The 24,637-nt window shown below is 45.2% G+C and overlaps 1 protein-coding gene across 1 annotated transcript in view; it reads right to left on the reverse strand.

Moving 5' to 3' along the window:
* The window catches only part of LOC126427084 (caseinolytic peptidase B protein homolog), a 118,216-nt gene that overhangs the window by 48,973 nt on the left and 44,606 nt on the right, over window positions 1–24,637 (reverse strand). Inside the window, exon 2 of the mRNA XM_050089261.1 lies at window positions 1,406–1,979. Coding sequence (XP_049945218.1) covers window positions 1,406–1,968 — 563 coding nt within the window. The 5' untranslated portion in view covers window positions 1,969–1,979. The remainder of the gene's footprint in view (window positions 1–1,405; window positions 1,980–24,637) is intronic.

The following is a 24,637-nucleotide window of genomic DNA, read 5'->3' on the forward strand; positions in this document are numbered from 1 at the left end:
CCATGGCTGAGAAAGGCGTGACGGGACTGGGAAGCCAGATTACGCCGCTGGGTCACCTGCTGCCTCCGATGGAGCACCTGTGCAAGTGCTATCCATTGCGTCTGAGGGACCGGCGCGATCGAGGTCCTCAGCGGACGCAAGAATCTCCACCTCATCCTCAGACGCAGAACGTGTAGGTAGCGGTGGAGTAGGTGCCACCGCAGGTGCCTTGGTCTTACGGGTCTTCAATATCGTTTTCTCTCGCTGTTCCTTTGGTTGTCGTTGTTGAGAGGGCTTTTTGGAGTCAGTCTCCAGGACCAAAGATGATCGCGAAGCTCGACGACCAGCCACTGGTTGGTGTCTGCTGTGCCGCTGGTAGGAACCTGGGAAGGGAGTGTCCCAAGGGATCCCTTCCGAGTGAGAGAAGCCAAAGAAGACTTACGCTTCTCCGGCTTAGAAGTGGGGACTGGTGTCCCTGTTGGTTTAGTGGGTGCTGCTCCCGAGGTAGATTGTGTGGGAGCAACAGCGAGAGAAGGGGCCCCCATCGTCAAGGGGGCAGGTGAGGTCCTCTGACTGAGTGCTGACTGTTTGTGGTGTAGCTAAAGGAGCTGGAGCAGGAGTGACAGTGGAGGCATAAGATGCCATCATGCGCACGGGATGTAGCCGTTCAAATTTCTGCTTAGCATCAGTGTAAGTCAGTCGGTCGAGGGTCTTATATTCCATGATTTTGCGTTCTTTCTGTAAGATCCTGCAGTCTGGCGAGCGAGGTGAATGAGGCTCTCCACAGTTGACACAGATGGGAGGAGGAGCACATGGAGTATCGGGATGAGATGGGCGTCCGCAATCTCGACATGTGAGGCCGGAAGTGCAGCGGGAAGACATATGGCCAAACTTCCAGCACTTAAAGCACCGCATCGGGGGAGGGATACGGGGCTTGACGTCACAACGGTAGACCATCACCTTGACCTTTTCCGGTAATGTATCGCCCTCGAAGGCCAAGATGAAGGCACCGGTAGCAACCTGATTGTCCCTCGGACCCCGATGAACGCGCCGGACGAAATGTACACCCCGGCGCTCTAAGTTGGCGCACAGCTCGTCGTCAGACTGCAAAAGGAGGTCCCTATGGAAAATAACACCCTGGACCATATTTAAACTCTTATGTGGTGTGATGGTAACGTTAACATCCCCCAACTTGTCACAAGCAAGTAACCTGCGTGACTGGGCGGAGCATGCCTTTTTTATCAAAACTGACCCAGAGCGCATTTTGGACAAGCCCTCCGCCTCCCAAAACTTGTCCTCTAAATGCTCTACAAAGAACTGAGGCTTCACGGATACAAAGGATTCCCCTATCAGCTCTGGTACAGACGAGATACCTGGGCGAATACCTCTCTCTCTGTCACACTCTCTCTCTCTCCATTTCTCTTACCTGGATCTCGCTGAAGTCACAGCAATCAGCCGACTCACTTCGACAACATCTTTAGGGTGGCTGCGCACCGCGTCAGCCCACCCCTGCGTGGCCAAGACCTGGGAGTTGGCCTCGACAAAGGCGACGGCCACTTGGGCGAGTCTGGGGCAGCAGTGCCTGACGGCGAGCACCGCCGTGGCCGCCGCGCTCTCCACGGCCAGCTCGGCGGCCAGCTGCCGCTCGCAGTGGGCCTTCAGCTCCAGCAGGCCGTACTTGTCGGCGGCCGCTAGCAGCTGCGCAGCCGTGCCGGGCACGCTGGGGGCCCGCAGCGTGTACACGTAGGCCACCAGCTGCCTGAGCGCCGGGCCCTCCACGTCTGCGATGCTCACCACGCCGCTGCTGGCCTCCAGCGTGTCGTGGCGGAACATGGCTTCGAAGACGGGGCTCCTGGCTGCGAGGACGGCCCGGTGCACCACCAGCCGCGTCCGCCCCGCCACCAGCGTCACCAGCGCGCCGTCCTCCGCGTCCAGCAGCGCCCCCAGGTCCTCGGTTGCCGTCTCCTGGGCTTTCTTGTTGCCTGCCATGGTCGCCAGTTCTGCAACACGGCGCCACTGAGCAGCCTTTTGCCCTTACATCTACACCTATGGTCTACAAACCAATATGAAGTGCACGGCAGAAGGAACATCCCATTGTTCCAGTTATTAGGGATTGGCAAACTGCTTATTGGCTCCTGTCTCGGGTTCTTCGGCCGACGTTCGTCTGATGATTTTTCTGACGTTTCGCCAGCACGAGTGGCTGGCATTGTCAAAGCTTCACCCTCCATTGCCGTTGGTAAACTGGAGCCGAGTTCGCGGCCGCAGACTATATATATATATATATGTGTATATATATATATATATATATATATATATATATATATATATATATATATATATACAGGGTGTTACAAAAAGGTACGGCCAAACTTTCAGGAAACAATCCTCACACACAAAGAAAGAAAATATATTATGTGGACATGTGTCCGGAAACGCGTACTTTCCATGTTAGAGCTCATTTTAGTTTCGCCAGTATGTATTGTACTTCCTCGATTCACCGCCATGATTTCATACGGGATACTCTAGCTGTGCTGCTAGAACATGTCCCTTTACAAGTACGACACAACATCTGGTTCATGCACGATGGAGCTCCTGCACATTTCAGTCAAAGTGTTCGTACGCTTGTCCGCAGCTCGTGGTCGTGCGGTAGCGTTCTCGCTTCCCATTCCCGTGTTCCTGGGTTCGATTCCCGGTGGAGCCAGTTGTTTTCTGTGCCTCGTGATGGCTGGGTGTTGTGTGATGTCCTTAGGTTAGTTAGGTTTAAGTAGTTCTAAGTTCCAGGGGACTGATGACCATAGATGTTAAGTCCCATAGTGCTCAGAGCCATTTTTTTTGTTTGTACGCTTCTCAACAACAGATTCGGCGACCGACGGATTGGTAGAGGCGGACCAATCCTGTGGCCTCCACGCTCTCCTGACCTCAACCCTCTCGACTTTCATTTACGGGGGCATTTGAAAGCTCTCGTCTACGCAACCCTGATACCAAATGTAGAGACTCTTCGTGCTCGTATTGTGGACGGCTGTGATACAATACGCCATTCTCCAGGGCTGCATCAGGGCATCAGGGATTCCATGCGACGGAGGGTGGATGCACGTATCCTCGCTAACGGAGGACATTTTGAACATTTCCTGTAACAAAGTGTTTGAAGTCACTCTGGTACGTTCTGTTGCTGTGTGTTTCCATTCCACGATTAATGTGATTTGAAGAGAAGTAATAAAATGACCTCTAACATGGAAAGTAAGCGTTTCCGGACACATGTCCACATAACATATTATCTTTGTGTGTGAGGAATGTTTCCTGAAAGTTTGGCCGTACCTTTCTGTAACACCCTGTATATATGTACCTGGCGCGCCAACGTCCGAGGGCTTCTCCGCGGTCATTTCCGGTGCGGTTCTCCTCTTGCTACGTGCGAGGGTCGTTCGCTGCAGTACGGGAAGCCAGGATCCGTTTATCGTGGAAGTCGAAAAGGACAAGAAACTGCCATTTCTAGGTGTGCTGGTCACAAGGGACGCCGAAAACCTGGGACACAGCGTGTATCGAAAACCGACACACGCGGACCGATACCTGCACGGACTGTCAAACCACCACCCGAGCCAGAAAAGAGGCACGATTAGTACGCTCGTAACGAAAGCAGGACGAATATGTGAGCCTCAACAACTCAGACGAGAAATGCGACACCTGGAAACTGTCCTGAGGAGCAATGGGTACTCCTCAAATTATATTACAAGTGTAACAGAGCCAAACACTCGGCGAAGTAAGGAATCAGAAAAAGAAATGTCGGGTACGGCCTGTCTGCCATACATTCCCACAGTGACGGACAGAATCGGCCGCATATTGCGCAAACATGGCGTAAAGACGATTTTCAAACCGACAAGGAAGATCAAAGAGTGTCTTAGGTCGGCGAAGGAGAAAAGAGACCCACTTGCAATGTCGGGAATATACCGCATACCGTGCACATGCGGAAAAGTTTATGTCGGAATGACTGGACGATCCATCAACACCAGGATCAAAGAGCATAAGTGACATTGCAGGTTGGGGCAGGTGGAGAAATCGGCCGTGGCAGAGCACGCACTCAATGAGACCGACCACGTAATAAAATTCGCCGACACGGAAGTTCTGGCTGTAGAGAAGCGCTATCACACGCGCTTGTTCAGCGAAGCTGTAGAAATACAAAAACACGCGAACAGTTTCAACAAGAAAGAGGAAAGCCTTAAGGTAAACGGATCCTGGCTTCCCGTGCTGCAGCGAATGACTGCCGCACGTAGCAAGAGGAGAACCGCACCGGAAATGACCGCGGAGAAGCCCTGGGACGTTGGCGCGCCAGGTACATTTAGTCTGCGCCCGCGAGCTGGACTCCAGTTCACTACCGGCGATGGAGGGTGAAGTTTGGACAGTGCCAGCCAGTCGTGCTGGCGAAACGTCAGAAAAATCATTAGATGAACGTCGGCCAAAGAACCCGAGACAGAAGCCAATAGGCAGTTTGTCAACAAGTGGCCACGAACGCCTTAACAGTTTTGTATTAGGGATTCTTCCCATTCCATTCACGTATCCAGCACTGCAAGAATGACTGACTGCCTCTGTGCATGCAGTAATTATTCTTGTTATCCTCACGGCACCTATGTGAGGGATACGTAGGGGGTTGTAGTAAAGGGTCATTATAATCATAAACTTTCAAGTCCGGACGGGGTGGCCGAACTCTTCTAGGCGCTTCAGTCTGGAACCACGTGACTGCTATGGTCGCAGGTTCGAATCCTGCTTCGGACATGGATGTGTGTGACGTCCTTAGGTTAGTTAGGTTTAAGTATTTCTAAGTTCTAGGGGACTGATGACCTCAGATGTTAAGTCCCATAGTGCTCAGAGCCAATTGAACCATACACTTTCAAAACGCTGTAGAAATAACACCACTGGTCAGAATGACGTCAAACTGCAACAGAATATTATAGGAGAAGGGGCAAATGTGCGGCAGAAGAAAAAAGTGTGAAAATTGATGAATAGATGGCGCTGTATGTGTCAGAATACACACACTACTCGCGATTAACATTGCTACACCACGGAGATGACGTGCTACAGACGCGAAATTTAACCGACAGGAAGAAGATGCAGTGAAATGGAAGTGATTAGCTTTTCAGAGAATTCACACAAGGTTGGCGCCGGTGGCGACACCAACGTGCTGACATGAGGAAACTTCCAACTGATTTCTCATACACAAACAGCACTTGACTGGCGTTGCCTGGTGAAACTTTGTTGTGATGCCTCGTGTAAGGAGGAGAAATGCGCACCATCACGTTTCCGACTTTGATAAAGGTCGGATTTTAGCCCATCGCGATTGCGGTTCATCGTATCGTGACATTCTTGCTCGCGTTGGTCGATATCCAATGACTGTTAGCAGAACATGGAATCGGTGGGTTCAGGAGGGTAATACGGAACGCCGTGCTGGATCCCAATGGCCTCATATCACTAGCAGTCGAGATGACAGGCATCTTATCCTCGTGGCTGTAACGGATCGTGCAGCCACGTCTCGATCCCTCGGTCAACAGATGCGGACGTTTGCAAGACGACAACCATCTGCACGAACAGTTCGACGACGTTTGCAGCAGAATGGACTATCAGCTCGGAGACCGTGGCTGCGGTTACCCTTGACGCTGCATCACAGACAGGAGAGTCTGCGATGGTGTACTCGACGACGAACCTGGGTGCACGAATGCCAAAACGTCATTTTTTCGGATGAATCCAGGTTCTGTTTACAGCATCGTGATGGTCGCATTCATGTTTGGCGACTTCACGGTGAACGCACATTGGAAGCATGTATTCGTCACCGCCATACTGGCGTATCACCCGGCGTGATTGTATGGGGTGCCATTGATTACACGTCTCGGTCACCTCTTGTTATCATTGACGGCACTTTGAACACTGGACTTTATGGCGCACCTCCGCACATTGCAGATCCAGTTAAGTAGATGCTGAAGCGTCATTTCGGAAATGCTGGAATTATCAGCCGCCATTTCCCTATAGCATGGCCGTCCCAATCACCTGGTTTTAATCCGTGTGACTTCTGGCTGTCGGGCTATCTGAAATATGTTGTGTTCAGTGTTCCGATTGGACACTTGGCTGCATTGAAGGCACGCATTACACAACACATTCTGAAGTTGACTCGGGAAACAGCAAGATTACTTGTGGAACATGTTGTTTCTGGGCTTCAACTTGTTGCAGAAAACGGTGGACAGCATATAGAACATAGTTTGCGCCAGTCACACGGAAATTAATAACCCGATTTAATTTTAATGATGCTTTTTATGCGGATTTTGGCTTCGGGACAATTAAAAACCGATTTATCCCATCAGATGTGATATGACCTTGGCGAGGTGGATGGGCTTACGTAACTAACAGTATCACACCTGTACACCCACGCACGCTGGGTAGTACAGTTCGGTTTATGTCAAACGTACACCTTAGGCATTGTTGTATGATTCATTTGTCATTTGCTGTCGACTACAATTAAATTATATTGCTACATTTTGTAACTATCTGTTTTTCTTTTTCCATACGTTTCCCCGCCTTCTCCGATAATATTCAGTTGCAATTTGACATCATTCTGACCATTGGTGTTATTTCTACAGCGGCTTGAAAGTTTAACTTTTATTACAATCACCCTGTATATTCCTAGAGCCACCGTTTCAAGCTGGTTCTTGAAACTTTAACACACTTTCTTGGGCTAGGTTAGGCCTACGTCTGTCTTCAAGAGCCTCCCAGTTCAGTTTCTTCAGTATCGCTGACTCTCCAAGGTATCAAGCAGACCTGTATCAGCCGTGCTGCCCTTCTCTGTATATGTTCAGTATCCCATGTTAGTCCTAACTGGTACAGATCTCCCCGCACTTGAGCAGTTTTCTAGAACAGCTCGCACGAGTGATGTATAAGCAATCTCCTCTCTAGATTGATTGCACTTCCCCAGTATTCTACCAATAAATCAAAGTCTGAAACTATGTGATCATTCCGTTTCACATCCACACAAAGTGTTACATGCAGGTATTTGTATGAGTTGGCCAATATATGTCACAGGATACTACGTTTTTTCGTTTTGTGAAGCGCACAGTGCAACGTGTATTTTATCTGCGTTGCATGCCGAATTTTGTGCAGATTTGTGCCTTCGCCGACGAGTGAAAAACTGAATCAGAACGTAACTGAAATAAGCCACCCGTAAGTTTTTCTGAGAGAATTTTTAGTAGAACTGTTTTGCTAAATGGATTTGGTTGTTGCTGATATAATTTTCGTGTAATTAACTAGCTGGTCTAGTACACTTAATATACACCGCTGGCCATAAAAATTGCTACAACACGAAAATGACGTGCTACAGACGCGAAATATAACCGACAGCAAGAAGATGCTGTGATATGCAAGTGATTAGCTTTTCACAGCATTCACACAAGGTTGGCGCCGGTGGCGACACCTACAACGTGTTGACATGAGGAAAGTTTCCAACCGATTTCTCATACAAAAACAGCAGTTGACCGGCGTTGCCTGGTGAAACGTTGTTGTGATGCCTCGTGTAAGGAGGAGAAATGCGTACCATCACGTTTCCGACTTTGTAGCCTATCGCGATTGTTATCGTGTCGCGACATTGCTGCTCGCGTTGGTCGAGATCCAATGAGTTTTAGCAGAATATGGAATCGGTGGGTTCAGGAGGGTAATACGGAACGCCGCGCTGGATCCCAACGGCCTCGTATCACTAGCAGTCGAGAAGACAGGCATCTTATCCGCATGGCTGTAACGGATCGTGCAGCCAGGTCTCCATCCCTGAGTCAACAGATGGGGACGTTTGCAGACAACAACCATCTGCACGAACAGTTCGACGACGTAAGTAAGCTGTTTATGTTTTCTCTATGTAAGTAGGCTGTTTATGTTTTCTCTATGTAAGTAGGCTGTTTATGTTTTCTTATTGGCAACGTTACGTAGCGCTCAATATGAAAATCACTGGCTGTGCTGTGTGCGGTCTGTGGCTGGTTTGCATTGTTGTCTGCCATTGTAGTGTTGGGCAGCGACAGCTGGATGTGAACAGCGTGTAGCGTTGTGCAGTTGGAGGTGAGCCGCCAGCAGTGGTGGATGTGGGTAGAGAGATGGCAGAGATTTGTAATTTGTCATGAACTGCTATATTTATATATGATGATATCAAGGTAAATACATTGTTTGTTCTCTACTAATATCTTTCATTTGCTAACTATCCCTTTCAGTAGTTAGTGCCTTCCATAGTTTGAATCTTTTATTTAGCTGGCAGTAGTGGCGCTCGCTGTATTGCAGTAGCTTGAGCAGCGAAGATTTTTGTGAGGTAAGTGATTTGTGAAAGGTATAGTTTAATGTTAGTCAGGGCCATTCTTTTGTAGGGAATTTTGAAAGTCAGATTGCGTTGCGCTAAAAATATTTTGTGTCAGTTTAAAGACAGTCCTGTAGAAATTGTTCAAAGGGGACGTTTCATATGGCGACCCTGGTCGCGACATTGCTGCTCGCGTTGGTCGAGATCCAATGAGTTTTAGCAGAATATGGAATCGGTGGGTTCAGGAGGGTAATACGGAACGCCGCGCTGGATCCCAACGGCCTCGTATCACTAGCAGTCGAGAAGACAGGCATCTTATCCGCATGGCTGTAACGGATCGTGCAGCCAGGTCTCCATCCCTGAGTCAACAGATGGGGACGTTTGCAGACAACAACCATCTGCACGAACAGTTCGACGACGTTTGCAGCAGCACGGACTATCAGCTCGGAGACCGTGGCTGCGGTTACCCTTGACGCTGCATCACAGACAGGAGCGCCTGCGATGGTGTACTCGACAACGAACCTGGGTGACAAAACGTCATTTTTTCGGATGAATCCAGGTTTTTTACAGCATCATGATGATCGCATCCGTGTTTGGCGATATTGTGGTGAACGCACATTGGAAGCGTGTATTCGTCATCGCCATACTGGCGTATCACCCGGCGTGACGGTATGGGGTGCCATTGGTTACACGTCTCGGTCACCTCTCGTTCGCATTGACGGCACTTTGAACAGTGGACTTTACATTTCAGATGTGTTACGACCCGTGGCTCTACCCTTCATTAGATCCCTGCGAAACCCTACATTTCAGCAGGATAATGCACGACCGCATGTTACAGGTCCCGTATGGGCCATTCTGCATACAGAAAATGTTTGACTGCTGCCCTGGCCAGCATATTCCTCAGATCTCTCACCAATTGAAAATGTCTGGTCAATGGTGGCCGAGCAACTGGCTCGTCACAATACGCCAGTCACTACTCGTGATGAACTGAGGTATCGTGTTGAAGCTAAATGGGCAGCTGTACCTGTACACGCCATCCGAGCTCTGTTTGACTCAATGCCCAGGCGTATCAAGGCCGTTATTACGGCCAGAACTGGTTGTTCTGGGTACTGATTTCTCAGGATCTATGCACCCAAACTCCGTGAAATTGTAATCACATGTCAGTTCTAGTATTATATATTTGTCCAATGAATACCCGTTCATCAACTGCATTTCTTCTCGGTGTAGCAATTTTAATGGCCAGTAGTGTATTTCACTGCGCGACCATTCTCAACGGGAGAGTCGCAGACGCTCGATAAATGAGAAACTGAGAGTCTGACAGTCGGCAATACTACACTGAAGCGCCAAAGAAACTGGTACAGGCATGCGTATACAAACACAGAGAGATGTAAACAGGCAGAATACGGCGCTGCGGTCGGCAACGGCTCTATAAGACAACAGGTGTCTGGCGCAGTTGTTAGATCGGTTACTGCTGGTGCAATGGCAGGTTATGAAAATTTAAGTGAGTATGAACGTTGTATTATAGTCGGCGCACGACCGGTTGGACACTCCACCTCCGAGGTAGCGAAGAAGTGGCTTTTTTCTCATACGACCATTTCACGAGTGTACCGCGAATATCAGGAATCCGGTAAAGCATAAAATTTCCGACATCGCTGTGGCCGGAAAAGAACGGGACAAACGCCGACTCAAGAGAATCAAAATGGCTCTAAGCACTATGGGACTTAAGATCTGAGGTCATCAGTCCCCTATAACTTAGAACTACTTAAACCTAACTAACCTAAGGACATCACACTCATCCATGCCTGAGGCAGGATTCGAACCTGCGACCGTAGCGGTAGCGCGGTTCCAGACTGAAGCGCCTAGAACGGCTCGGCCACAGCGGCCGGCTCAAGAGAATCGTTCAGTGTGACAGAAGTGCAACCCTTCCGCAAATTGCTGCGTATTTCAATGCTGGGCCATCAAGAAGCGTCAGCGTGCGAAGCATTCAACGACCCACTCTTATACCCTTGATGACTGCAAGACACAAAGCTTTTACGCCTCGCCTGGGCCCGTCAACACTGACACTGGGCTGTTGATGACTGGAAACACGTTGCCTGGTCGGACGAGTTTCACTTCAAATTGTACCGAGGAGATGGACGTGTGGATGTATGGAGACAAGCTAATGAATCCATGGACCCTCGTGTCACTAGGGGACGCATCAAGCTGGTGGAGGCTCCAATGGTGTGGGGCATGTGCAGTGACAGTGCTATGGGACCCCTGATATGTGTAGATACCACTCTGATTGGTGACACGTATGTAAGCATCCTGTCTGATCACCTCAATCCATTCATGTCCATTGTGCATTGTCGGCCGCTATGATCGAGCGGTTCTAGGCGCTTCAGTCCGGAACCACCTTGATGCTACGGTCGCAAGTTCGAATTCTGGCCTTGGGCATGGATGTGTGTGATGTCCTTAGGTTCGTTAGGTTTAAGTAGTTCTAAGTTCTAGGGGACTGATGACCTCAGATGTTAAATCCCATAGTGCTCAGAGCCATTTGAACCATTGTGCATTGCGACAGACTTGGGCAATTCCAACAGGACAATGCGACACCGCACATGTCCAGCATTGCTTACAGAGTGGCCCCAGGAACACACTGTGTTTAAACAGTTCCACTGGCCGACAAACACTCCACACATGAACATTACTGAAGTGACACTAACTTTTATTTTCGTTTTATATATTTTCTACGATCATTTTGATTAGTTTGTTGAAAAATGAGTGTGTACTGCTGCTTCACCTCTTCATGCAATAATAGATAACTATTTGGTTACTCAGTGCCAACTGAAGTATTGTCTGTATGTGAATTGCTCGTGTCACTGAAGGAACTTATTATTAGGAAAGGAATAGAATGGATTTGATATTAACTGTCTTGTATCAAAGTGATGTATTTGTATTCCTTTAAAGCACGATATACTTAAAACATGAGAATGGACCTTCAGAATTTGGCGGTGAGGCGTTGCCGTCTTCGAAAATCAGGTAAATTTTTGGATATTTGTGGTAAGGTCTTAAGGGACTAAACTGCTGAGGTCATCGGTCCCTAAGCTTACACACTACTTCAGTAACTTACGCTAAGGACAACACACACACACACACACACACACACACACACACACACACACACACACACATGCCCGAGGGAGGACTTGAACCTCCAACAGGGGGTGCCGCACGGACCGTGACAAGGTGCCCTGGACCGCGTTGCTACCCCGTGTTGCCAAAATCAGGTTTTCTGCCAGTAACTCGCGTCGTACTTGCACTACGTTTCGGCCGTATAACCCGCAATCTCCATCAGCTGGTACGCCTGGGAAATACTACGGAAGTGTCGTAGGACCGTGGCTATTCACAATATACATAAATGACCTTGTGGATGACATCGGAAGTTCGCTGAGGTTTTTGCGGATGATGCTGTGGTATATCGATAGGTTTTAACAATGGAAAATTGTACTGAAATGCAGGAGGATCTGCAGCGAATTGACGCATGGTGCAGGGAATGGCAATTGAATCTCAATGTAGACAAGTGTAATGCGCTGCGAATACATAGAAAGAAAGATCCCTTATTTAGCTACAGTATAGCAGGTCAGCAACTGGAAGCAGTTAATTCCAAAAATTATCTGGGAGTATGCATTAGGAGTGATTTAAAATGGAATGATCATATAAAGTTGATCGTCCGTAAAGCAGATGCCAGACAGATTCATTGGAAGAATCCTAAGGAAATGCAATCCGAAAACAAAGGAAGTAGGTAACAGTACGCTTGTTCGCCCACTGCTTGAATACTGCTCAGCAGTTTGGGATCCGTACCAGATAGGGTTGATAGAAGAGAGAGAGAAGATCCAACGGAGAGCAGCGCGCTTCGTTACAGGATCATTTAGTAATCGCGAAGGCGTTACGGAGATGATAGATAAACTCCAGTGGAAGACTGTGCAGGAGAGACGCTCAGTAGCTCGGTACGGGCTTTTGTTGAAGTTTCGAGAACATACCTTCACCGAGGAGTAAAGCAGTATATTGCTCCCTCCTATGTATATCTCGTGAAGAGACCGTGAGGATAAAATCAGAGAGATTAGAGCCCACACAGAAGCATACCGACAATCCTCCTTTCCACGAACAATACGAGACTGGAATAGAAGGGAGAACCGATAGAGGTACTCAAAGTACCCTCCGCCACACACCGTCAGGTGGCTTGCGGAGTATGGATGTAGATGTTGCTGCTACTGGCCAGCATGTAACTTCGGACGGAGCACTCGACGCAACGCGGGAGCAATGACGTACGGCCTAGTCCCAAATAGACGTAAATACTGGACCCAGCCCACACTGAATTCAGCCTCAGGGAGCACCTGATCAACATTGCAAATTACGTGATAGAAACATCGTCCACTTACGACGCAGATTACAGGCAGAAAACCTGATTTTCCAAGATGACAACCCCAGAGTAATTTAAAGTGACAACAGGGAACGATCTATTGATACGTAATCAGCATGGTTTCAGAAAACATCGTTCTTGTGCAACGCAGCTAGCTCTTTATTCGCACGAAGTAATGGCCGCTATCGACAAGGGATCACAAGTTGATTCCGTATTTCTAAATTTCCGGAAAGCTTTTGACACCGTTCCTGACAAGCGACTTCTAATCAAGCTGCGGGCCTATGGGGTATCGTCTCAGTTGTGCGACTGGATTCGTGACTTCCCGTCAGGAAGGTCGCAGTTCGTAGCAATAGACGGCAAATCATCGAGTAAAACTGAAGTGATATCAGGTGTTCCCCAGGGAAGCGTCCTGGGACCTCTGCTGTTCCTGATCTATATAAATGACGTGGGTGACAATCTGAGCAGTTCTCTTAGATTGTTCGCAGATGAAGCTGTAATTTACCGTCTAGTAAGGTCGTCCGAAGACCAGTATCAGTTGCAAAGCGATTTAGAAAAGATTTCTGTATGGTGTGGCAGGTGGCAGTTGACGCTAAATAACGAAAAGTGTGAGGTGATCCACACGAGTTCCAAAAGAAATCCGTTGGAATTCGATTACTCGATAAATAGTACAATTCTCAAGGCTGGCAATTCAACTAAGTCCCTGGGTGTTAAAATTACGGACAACTTCAGTTGGAAAGACAACATAGTGGGGAAGGCGAGCCAAAGGTTGCGTTTCATTGGCAGGACACTTGGAAGATGCAACAAGTCTACTAAAGAGACAGCATACACTACACTCGTTCGTCCTCTGTTAGAATATTGCTGCGCGGTGTGGGATCCTTAGCAGGTGGGATTGACGGAGGACATCGAAAGGGTGCAAAAAAGGGCAGCTCCTTTTGTATTATCACGTCATAGGGGAGAGAGTGAGGCAAATATGATACGCGAGTTGGGATGGAAGTCATTAAAGCAAAGACGTTTTTCGTCGCGGTGAGATCTATTTACGAAATTTCAGTCACCATCTCTCTTTTCAGAATGCGAAAATATTTTGTTGAGCCCAACCTACATGGATAGGAATGATCATCAAAATAAAATAAGAGAAATCAGAGCTCGAACAGAAAGGTTTAGGTGTTCGTTTTTCCCGCGCGCTGTTCGGGAGTGGAATGGTAGAGAGATAGTATGATTGTGGTTCGATGAACCCTCTGCCAAGCACTTAAATGTGAATTGCGGAGTAGTCATGTAGATGTAGATGTGCAAATTTCTCGTATATGCTCATTGCCTACAAAGAATATCGTAGTGAATCACATGATTAGTACCGTTGAGCTCTTTACGAGTTCATATACAGAACGCTTTCATTCGTTAAAAAATGGCTTGGTAGTAATAGAGATGTAGTCACCGACAACAGACCCACTTCAAGAAAGGCTCCAATAGTTACTTTCTGACAAACTGTCATTCCCCAATCGCTCATTCAGCCGTGGGACAAAACACAAATTTCGGTGAATAGTTGTAACAGCAACCTCAACACGTGTGGCAAGCAAAAGCTGGTGAAAGTTGTCCATCACAGGTGAACTACAACACCAAGATATCCCTTCTACGTCCAATTCATGCCATCGGCTAGTTGGCACAAACCATCAACAACACAGTTTTCAAGATTTCGCATTTTATTGCAGTACCTTCATTTTGCACAACATGTCTTCAGAAGGGGCAGAGACCTAATTTCTTTAATTTCTAGCTGCAAAGCAGTGTGGATCATGAAGGCTTTCAAAACAGACATCTAACGCAATATTAAGAGGCACTTGTAAAGCAACACCCTCCTGCAGCATTACTTTTCCTCAACAGTAGTTCTCGATACCATTATTCGTTCTCGAATTGTAGACAGGTGAATATTATCTCAGTTGCTTTTCTGAAAACTTTCATATAATTTTATACGCAGTATGTTATATTTCAAGCAAAACTTTATGAAAATGAATTACTTTATAAAACGTTTTAGTTTCGATGTTATAATCGATAAGTACTAGTTCTGAATGTACAGCTCAAATTATTTTTTTACAAACAGTTGAAATTACGAACTCCTGGCACACTAAAATTTCTGTTATTAATTACGCAGTACTGTACTGGTTACTGCGTTTGTTTCTGGAATCAATCATGGAATAATAACTGAAAATAACAGAAACTAGTAGAAATTCTTTTGTTAAGAAAAATTGTAAACTCTTTGGAATGCGGTTATTTCCGCAGAGTGCGAGAGTCGTAAGCATGCCTCTGATGTGATCGGACGTATTTTTGCATTTTGTACGGAAAGTGTAATTTCAGCATTGTTAATATAAAAAAATCAAAAGACTGCATGATATACTAAAATGTGAGGAAACATATTAACGTAAGAACAAAAATTCTGAACAAAAAACTTCAAATTTATTTAGATGGAGCCAACCGTGAGGATCCAAACGTGACATTTTGAACTTCAAGAATCGGAGCCCTAGACAAGAAGAACTGGAGACATCTCAACATGACAAGCTAAGTAAACTTGAAAGTTTATTCTAATCTTCGCTCCTCTCAAATCTTCATAAAAAGACTAATGTGAACAATAGATGGAATCAGCAAGCAGGGGGGAGATTACAGACTGAAGGAACTAAAGTCGAGCTGAAAGAGTTAGGCTTCAAATCACTGCATGTATGTATAAACACCACGATATTTTACGACTGTCTTCTGTATTACCCCGCTCTTAACGAATAGTCCTGTATGTTGTTATGCAGAAGTTTGCGTACACTGTCAATTAACCATCTGCTAATGAAGCCTTGGTAACTGCCCAATGAATGGTTCTCTGTAGCGAATCAGAAAGATCGTAATTTGTTATGGTTTGTAAATTGAATTTGCTATTATTTTATTTAGGATACAGTTCAACTACACAGTTGGAATTTTCGCCAGAATCGGAAATACGACATACGCGGGTCACTGCAAAAGAAATGCACACAATTTTTGTAAAATACAGTTTTCATTCTGCATGTGTGAAAGTTTTACAGTGTGTAGATACATCCTTCCCGCTTGTTTTCAAACTTAGTTCAACCTGTTCCCGTGAGTGGCGCCGTCACAGCATGTCTTCAAGATGGCTGCTACACTTGACGTTCGTCAGAAGCTTCGTGCTGTCATAGAATTCCTGTGCTGTGAAAACGAGGCAGTGGGAGACGTCCACAAGAGGTTGAAAAAGGTGTACGGAGATGCTGCTGTCGATCGCAGTACAGTTAGTCGGTGGGCGAGCAGGTTGCGTAAAGAAAGCGGGCACGGCAGTATTGAGGATTGTCCTCGCAGCGGCAGGCCTCGTACTGCACACACTCCAGACAGTGTGCAGAGAGTTAACGAATTGGTGACTGCTTACACACGCATCACAGTGATCGAATTGTCACGCTACGTTGGGATAGGGGAGGGAAGTGTTTGCAGAACACTGAAAGTGTTGGCGTTAAAAAAGGTATGTGCCAGGTGGGTTCCCAGTAAGAAAAACGGTATGCAGCGAACTTTTGGAACAGTACGAGAATGGTGGAGATTAATTTCTTGGAAGAATTGTGACAGGTGATGAAACATGGCTCCATCGTTTCTCACCAGAGACGAAGAGGCAATCAGTGTAGTGGCAACATGCAAATTCACCCAAGGAAAAAAAATTCAAAACCACACCTTCTGCTGGAAAAGTTATGGCTACGGTGTTTTTCGATTCCGAAGGACTCTTGCTTGTGGACATCGTGCCAAGTGGAACCACCATAAATTCTGATGCATATGTGACGACACTGAAGAAACTTCGAGCTCGACTGAGTCGTGTTCGACCACATCGGCAAAAGCAGGATGTTTTGCTGTTGCACGACAACACACGGCCACATGTCAGTCAAAAAACCGTGGAAGCGATCACAAGACTCTGATGGACAGCACTGAAACGCCCGCGTTACAGTCCTGATCTGGCTCCATGTGACTATCATCTCTCTGGGAAACAGAAGGACACTCTTCGTGGAACAAGGTTTGAAGATGGTGACTCCCTTCTGCACGCTGCCAAAAAGTGGCTCCAACAGCCTGGTCCAGAATTTTACCGTGCGGGTATACAGGCGCTGGTTCCAAGATGACGTAAGGCAGTTGAAAGGGATGGAAATTATGCGGAGAAATGAAAATATTGTTCCTAAAGGATGTATCTACACACTGCAAAAATTTCTAACACGTAGAATAAAAGATGGATTTAAAAAAAGAAATAGTGTGCATTTCTTTTGGAGTGACCCTCGTACATTACTGCAATGAGGTACGCATATCTCGGGCTCCGCTACACTTCAGTCTGTTACGGCAATCTTAATTTTGTGTTGAGGTTGTTTGGCTCACATTCTAACCTGAACTATGGTCTCGTGCTTTGCTACATGTTATTCTGTCAGACCATCTAATTTCTTCCCGCTCTGCATATAGAAATCAACTGTAAACAGTTTGCATGTTCGGCCGAAAGAAATCTATGCATTCAGCGATTGTCATCTGCTACTCACAACCGACCTATGATTCATCGTTTCGACTTTTCCTCGTCCACCCCGTGCCGATAACAGACTATGGAGCGTTCAGCAGCTGTCTCAATGCGCGCTGTGTTGTGTGAACTGCGCTATCTTAATGTCTACTTTCCGTCCGTGTGTGTGTGTGTGTGTGTGTGTGTGTGTGTGTGTGTGTGTGTGTGTGTGTGACAAATTACTGCAGTGGCTTGTCCGTACAAAATGTCCGCAAATGAGAAGCAGGGACGTCTTAGAATGCACAGTCCGGAATTTATCTTCGAAGAAAGTCAGATAAGGAACACCATTGCGAAGACAATCACGTGAATAACGTAAGGCGATATTTTGGGATGGAAAGGGAGAATGCAGGTCCTCTTATTTCCATTAATAAGGTAGCCGAGAGGACTCCAGTGGCGTTAAGAGTAACCAGAACAACCGTTATAAATATAGGCAAGGAACAAAATGAAAAACTGAATACACATTCCGGACCACCAAATCTTAAATTCAGAACCGCCACGTATTGAAACTCTAGGGAGAGAACGATGCGTATAGAATTCACTTGAACAGCCAAATACTGGATGTAATGAAAACCTATAAATCTTGGAAAGGGAAGGTATTGAGGGAGGTCCGACTATAGAATAAAAATTTGCACAGGACTGGCAGCGAAACTTGCCAATTTTTCACGGGTTGTGATAGCAGCTCGCAACACAGTGCTGCTTTTAATACTTGAGGAGCGCCGGAACAAAACCCAATATACCCACTTTTGCTGTATTCGCGTGTTTGAGCTGTAGGGGGGAAATGATGTTGTTGTTGTTGTTGTTGTCTTCAGTCCTGAGACTGGTTTGATGCAGCTCTCCAAGCTACTCTATCCTGTGCAAGCTTCTTCATCCCCCAGTACCTACTGCGATCTACATCCTTCTGAATCTGCTTGGTGTATTCATCTCTTGGTCTCCCTCTACGATTTTTACTCTCCACGCTGCCCTCCAATACTGAATTGGTGATCCCTTGATGCCTCAGAACATGTCCTACCAACCGGTCCCTTCTTCTTGTCAAGTTGTGCCACAAACTCCTCTTCTCTCCAATTCTGTTCAATACCTCCTCATTAGTTATATGATCTACCCATCTAATCTTCAGCATTCTTCTGTAGCACCACATTTAGAAAGCTTCTATTCTCTTCTTGTCCAAACTGTTTATCGTCCACGTTCCACTTTCATACATGGCTACATTCCATACAAATACTTTCAGAAACGACTTCCTGACAAATGTATACTCGATGTATACTCGATGTTAATAAATTTCTTTTCATCAGAAACGCTTTCCTTGCCATTGCCAGTCTACATTTTATATCCTCTCTACTTAGACCATCATCAGTTATTTTGCTCCCCCAAATAGCAAAATTCCTTTCCTACTTTAAGTGTCTCATTTCCCAATCTAATTCCCAACCACTGCTTCCCTTTCATGTCCCTCGACTCTTATAACTGCCATACGCTTTCTGTACAAATTGTAAATAGCCTTTCGATCCCTGTATTTTACCCCTGCCACCTTCAGAATTTGAAAGAGGGTATTCCAGTCAACATTGTCAAAAGCTTTCTCTAAGTCTACAAATGCTAGAAACGTAGGTTTGCCTTTCCTTAATCTTTCTTCTAAGATAAGTCGTAGGGTCAGTATTGCCTCACGTGTTCCAATATGTCTACGTAATCCAAATTGAATTTCCCCGAGGTCGGTCTCTACTAGTTTTTGCATTCGTCTGTAAAGAATTCGCGTTAGTATTTTGCAGCTGTGGCTTACTAAACTGATAGTTCGGTAATTTTCACATCTATCTTTCTTTGGACGGGAGTAATGATACACGCTGCAACAAAATAATTTTCAGCACAACGCGACATCAAGTGTTTTATGGTGTGTTTCTTCTTTTTATAGCTTGTGGAGCTATTAGAGATCACTATTTGTTGCTTTATGTATTAACAGCAAATCCGGATTTATCGGGTTTTGTTCCAGCGCTCCTCAATTCTGGGTGCAGTTTGATGTAACAAATGAAAAAAACTGTTGCTTCGATATTCAAAAGTAGTTATAAAATGCAAATTCCTCTTCCTCGAGCTCCTTGTAGTGCGTGTGAAATTATTCTGTTCCACGCAATGACAAGTTTTGGACGCACACTTTTTTGCGTCGGCTTGTACTTCTGTCATCCTTCTCTAATATACAAGCTATCCCTGCTGGCTGCAAACCCATTTGAGTCCGATAAATGTCATTTTCGTACAAACGTGGTGGACCCCAGCATCCACGTAGGTAAGCCGTCGCGCTTTGTATGTGTACTTGGCGTGCGATTACACTTGAGAAAATAATGTTAGGAAGGTGGCAATTCCCGCGGAGGAACAGTTGACATCACGTGACTAGAACTGACCAGACGCGCGGTGCCGTCACGGACAGGGTGAATTGGCCTTTGCGGTGTGTGGCGGAGGGCACTTGGAGCTCCACTGCAATTCTGCGCCCCACTGTTGCGTCAGGCTGGCTCCCACACATTTCCCTCCCTCCTTCCCCCTCCCCTCTCCCCCACCCACTCAGCCGGCAGGTTTCGGCGAGTCTAACCGCATTGCGTCAGCTGCGAGGCGAAGTCAAGGTCTCAGCGACTGTTCGCATGTGTGTGCCGACGAAGTTCGCGATCGAGTTTACGTTGCAAGTAAACGCCACGGGGGGCATTTATGTGCCAGATAGTCAGGAAGCCTCGCACCAGACACACTAATGACAAACTGAAAATCACAATGATTACGTATTACTTTAAGATTTACAATCACGTAAAACAGACTGCAAAACTGAACACGGATTGCCGTGTGTCGATAAGCGCCAAAGAACCTCACACCATTACCTTAACGAGTTCCAACAATTTCACAAAATGTACAAGGTCTTTTACAATTCATGCCACACACTTCTAGAGGTATACTCTGTTCTTCATAAAAATAAACCTGATTACGCCATGCATTCTTCCGCGTTTACTCGAATCTCATTGGATTTCGTTTCACGTGGAGCGGAAGACAGGCCGTGACCAGTACACTCAAGTACGATCATAAGGATACGTTTTATGCTGTGTTGCACGCATATAGCCGACCGAGATGGCCGAGCGGTTCTAGGCGCTACAGTCGAACCGCGCGACCGCTACGGTCACAGGTTCGAATCCTGCCTCGGGCATGGATGTGTGTGATGTCCTTAGGTTAGTTAGCTTTAAGTAGTTCTAAGTTCTAGGGGACTGATGACCACAGCAGTTATGTCCCATAGTGCTCAGAGCCATTTGAACACGCATATAGACCGAGCGATAATGTGCAGGAAACAGCTTTACCGCCACGTTAAACTTGGACAGCACCGGCCAACCAGCGGTCCATCTAGCTTGCAATGGTGTGAGCGGTTGCAGTTCAGATGTAAAAAGAAACGGGCAAAGAACGTGGCTTCCAATATCATTCAATTTTTAAAGAGAATAAAATAATATTCGGCGAAAGACCAGCACTATCGCGCGCTTCTTAGATGACCAGGCGCTTCTTACCACAAGAAGCCTTTCAGTGATCCAGTCTTCCTTTATTGCCACACCTAGAGTGCCATTCTGGTAAACGTAGCGGATGAAGTTGATATATCTGTAGGAAATGCAGACATTTAAATTCTAATTACAAACAAGAGCGATGAAAATTCCTACCTTAAACGCAGTGTAATTTTTATGAGCCAGCTATGTGTGATGCTAAAGCATACTGCAGGGATTTCGCCGTAATGTTGAATACTTAAGCTACTGAAGGTATTAATTACAGTCAGTCGTGTGGTAATCTCTTAGCTCTTATGCGAATCCGAGAAATACATTTCAGTTCTGGAACTACTATCTGCTACGTTGATAAGGAGTCGATCTCCTATTCTTTTGTCACGTGCCGTTCTATATCCCGCCAGGATTCGGCAGTGACGTGTGGAAAAGCTGCGTGCGTTAGTTCCAGTGCGTCTGGCAGCTTAACAGCCTTGTTACTTCTGAGGACAAATCTCTTAACTTGGTTCCAGATCAGTGCTGTTAGGAACATTTGTAATGGTACAGTGGCAAACGTAAAAATGCGCCATTTGTATGTTGTGCTCGATGCTGTGAAAATGATTGTTTTTCATGTTTCGACGACACACATCTACATCTGTGGTATAAAATAATGGACATAGTCCATACAAGGAGTATTTGTTTTCTTTTATTTTTGCTGTAGTAATTAAATTTTTATGTATCCTTAATTTAAGCAACCTTTATTAACAGTCTTTCATAAAATATCGATAATTGAGAATTTGTATTTGAAATGAAAAAAAGGAATTTCGCGTGCAATATGTAATTAAAAACAAGAAGTGCATTATTCATAAAAAATGATAACTTTTAAAATTACGAGATGTAGGTATTCCTGAGTGAACGAGAAAAAAATTTGGCACAGGCGAGGCTTGAACCAGCGGACCCTAGATTGCAATCTGTTGTCAAAACACTACACTACCGACTCCGCTACACTCTGGGATTGCATTTGTACCTCAACTGCATGTAACACAGCCTCTCGGAAAACTGCAAAGCCAATTATCTCTGTAAATTTATGACAAACATTAATAACAACCTATTTCTCGGCACTTTTTAACCGTGTTCGACACGCGTGTTTCACTACGGAACAGAAAGCAGCCTCAGCCATTTTCATACTGTCGTATGGAGATGTGGAAACTGAAACACGTAACTGTTTCGAAACAAATGAAACAATACAATGTAAAGTTTCGATACGCTGTTTCGAGACAGTGAAACAGTTTGTGTTTTGTAATCTAATAGGCCTACACATTTTATCATCTTGAATGTCTGCTGTATAAGTATGTACATATAAACACAAATGAGGTGCGAGAGCGCTAATCATATCGCCGAAAGTATGAAACTTTCACTTAGGGGTCTTGGCAGTTTCGTATTTCCTGCAGCAAATGCGCTGCTTTCGTGTGACTTTCATACTTTTCAATTGGCTGAGGTTAAAGTTTATATGTTTGACATAATACATTTTACTCGTTTCCCTGTATTGTAGCTTCTAATTTTGATACGTTTTATGAGGGAAAATCCGTACATGCTCTTGAAAAGGCAGATCATGTGATGTAATTTATTGAGATAGCATTCTGGGAAGCGAGGGACTGAAATAACGTTAATGAGTGTGCTACTCACACTTTTCTTACAGTTAAATTTTCCGTTGTTTGTCACACAGAGCAGTCCTGCAAAGTAACTGATGCACGCAGATCAAAAAATTGCCATAACAGACTGGAGCATATAACGCAATGGTCAAGTATGGCAGTTTCTCATCAAACATTCACAGGTCAGCTGAATACAGCTCTTAATAAGTACACTTGATAGAACTGGAAAACATGTTAAAATATTTCAAGGTAACTGAAATGCAGAGATCGGTATGTTTCCTTGAAGTATAAAATCCAGACTAAAATTTGCAACAATTCATACAGTGCAATGCCCTTGTGATATCTACATCATGGATGATCTGGGCTCACACACCACTTACAATTCTTGCTAAAGAAGTTTGAAGTACAGTCATATGGAGATCGCTCAAGTACTCACAACAAGCAGATATGTTTTCATTTTATTGTAAACTTCCCAGGAAATTAGAGATGAAGTTAAGTTGCTTTTGGAATGCAATTTTTATCACAGTATCCGAAAAACAAAAGTATCAAAGTACCATTGCTGAACTGCCTGAGAATTTTTTATGATACACAAGTATTAAGACGCCTATATTGTGTAATAACCAAAAATAGCACATTCAAACATATACATACATAAATCAGATAATTATTCTCAAACACATAAACAAACGTACTGATGAACAAAAACGTATGTCCTGTGTTCAACAAATTTGAGAAATATGTTCTTGTAAGGTAGCTACATGTAAGATTTAGTGGACTAAACAAAATACAGTCGGATACAAATTCAGTGAACATTGTCCAGAGAAGAACAAAATCAATTGAAATTTTACTGTTTAATTTTCGAGTAGATCTACTGTTCTTATTCTAAGTTGTAGTTTAGAAATATTTTTGATACTTTTTCGCTTGAAGGACGGGATCGTCTGTCATTGTTTGCTCCTGGTTTGAAAATATGCGCTCACACAGAAGAGAGGTGGCCATAATGCAGACACGTCGTTTCATTATTTCAAACAGCAGAGGAAACAACACATGGTTTTCTTTCCACCACAGCAGTGGATATTGTGATCTGGCATCTTCATATATTTATCAAGCTGGACTATACTTGCAGCACGTGGACTGTCTGCACTTTGGATCAACCCTCCTACAGCTTGGTCAAGATCTTGCCAAATGTTGCTACTGCTAGAAGCGAATGTCCTCACCTCAAATGGTTTGGCCGGTGGTGGATTGTCTGTAGAACACCTTGTGGGTTTCTGTCGTATTAAGCAGCACTTGCTAATTTTGGCATCTTTTGTTTCTTTTAATCGATGCCCAGTGTTTCGAAATCCATGCTACGTGAAGCGAGGATCCAATAATGTTGCTTCGCAAGCAATTGCTTCATCTGCAAACTTCTGAACGAGGCGGGTACAGATTCCATCATCAAGTTTAGCAATTACTGTATTAATGGCTTCATTGCCGTAATTCTCGGACATTGACTTTGTAAACCTTTGCTTAATAAGACAACTTTTGACAAGGTTACATTTCTTTTGCTACTAATTTCTTTTGTGACTTGCTCGAAAGGAGATTGTATTTCACAAGATTTTTCAATAACTGATCAGTCTTCATTGGACAGTTTTGGCTGCGAGTCTAAACTGAGAACGGCGAGAGTGCAAAGGCTATTTGATTTTCAAACGTCTGTCAACCATTTCATAAATGGAATTCCATCCCGTAGGGCAATCTTGTTTCGGCGTTAAAATACGGAAGCCCATTTGCTTCTGAATATTGTGTAATGTCTCAAATACTTGAGGACTTCTTTTGAAAAATTCCACTACATCCACATGATTACTCTGCAATTCATATTTAAGTGCTTGGCAGAGGGTTCATCGAACCACAATCATACTATCTCTCTACCATTCCACTCCCGAACAGCGCGCGGGAAAAACCAACAGCTAAACCTTTCTGTTCGAGCTCTGATTTCTCTTATTTTATTTTGGTGATCATTCCTACCTATGTAGGTTGGGCTCAAGAAAATATTTTCGCATTCGGAAGAGAAAGTTGGTGACTGAAATTTCGTAAATAGATCTCGCCGCGACGAAAAACGTCTTTGCTTTAATGACTTCCATCCCAACTCGCGTATCATATCTGCCACACTCTCTCCCCTATTACGTGATAATACACTTTTGTTCTTGTCTGTGTAATTGTTTCAAGGCTTAAATTCAGTGTATGTGCAAAACAAGGTACATGCCACCATTTGCACATCACCACTGTCTTCACCATATTAGGTGTATTATCTGT

Source organism: Schistocerca serialis, chromosome 11 (genome assembly GCF_023864345.2).
Source record: "Schistocerca serialis cubense isolate TAMUIC-IGC-003099 chromosome 11, iqSchSeri2.2, whole genome shotgun sequence".
In the NCBI taxonomy this organism is placed as follows: Eukaryota; Metazoa; Arthropoda; class Insecta; order Orthoptera; family Acrididae; genus Schistocerca; species Schistocerca serialis.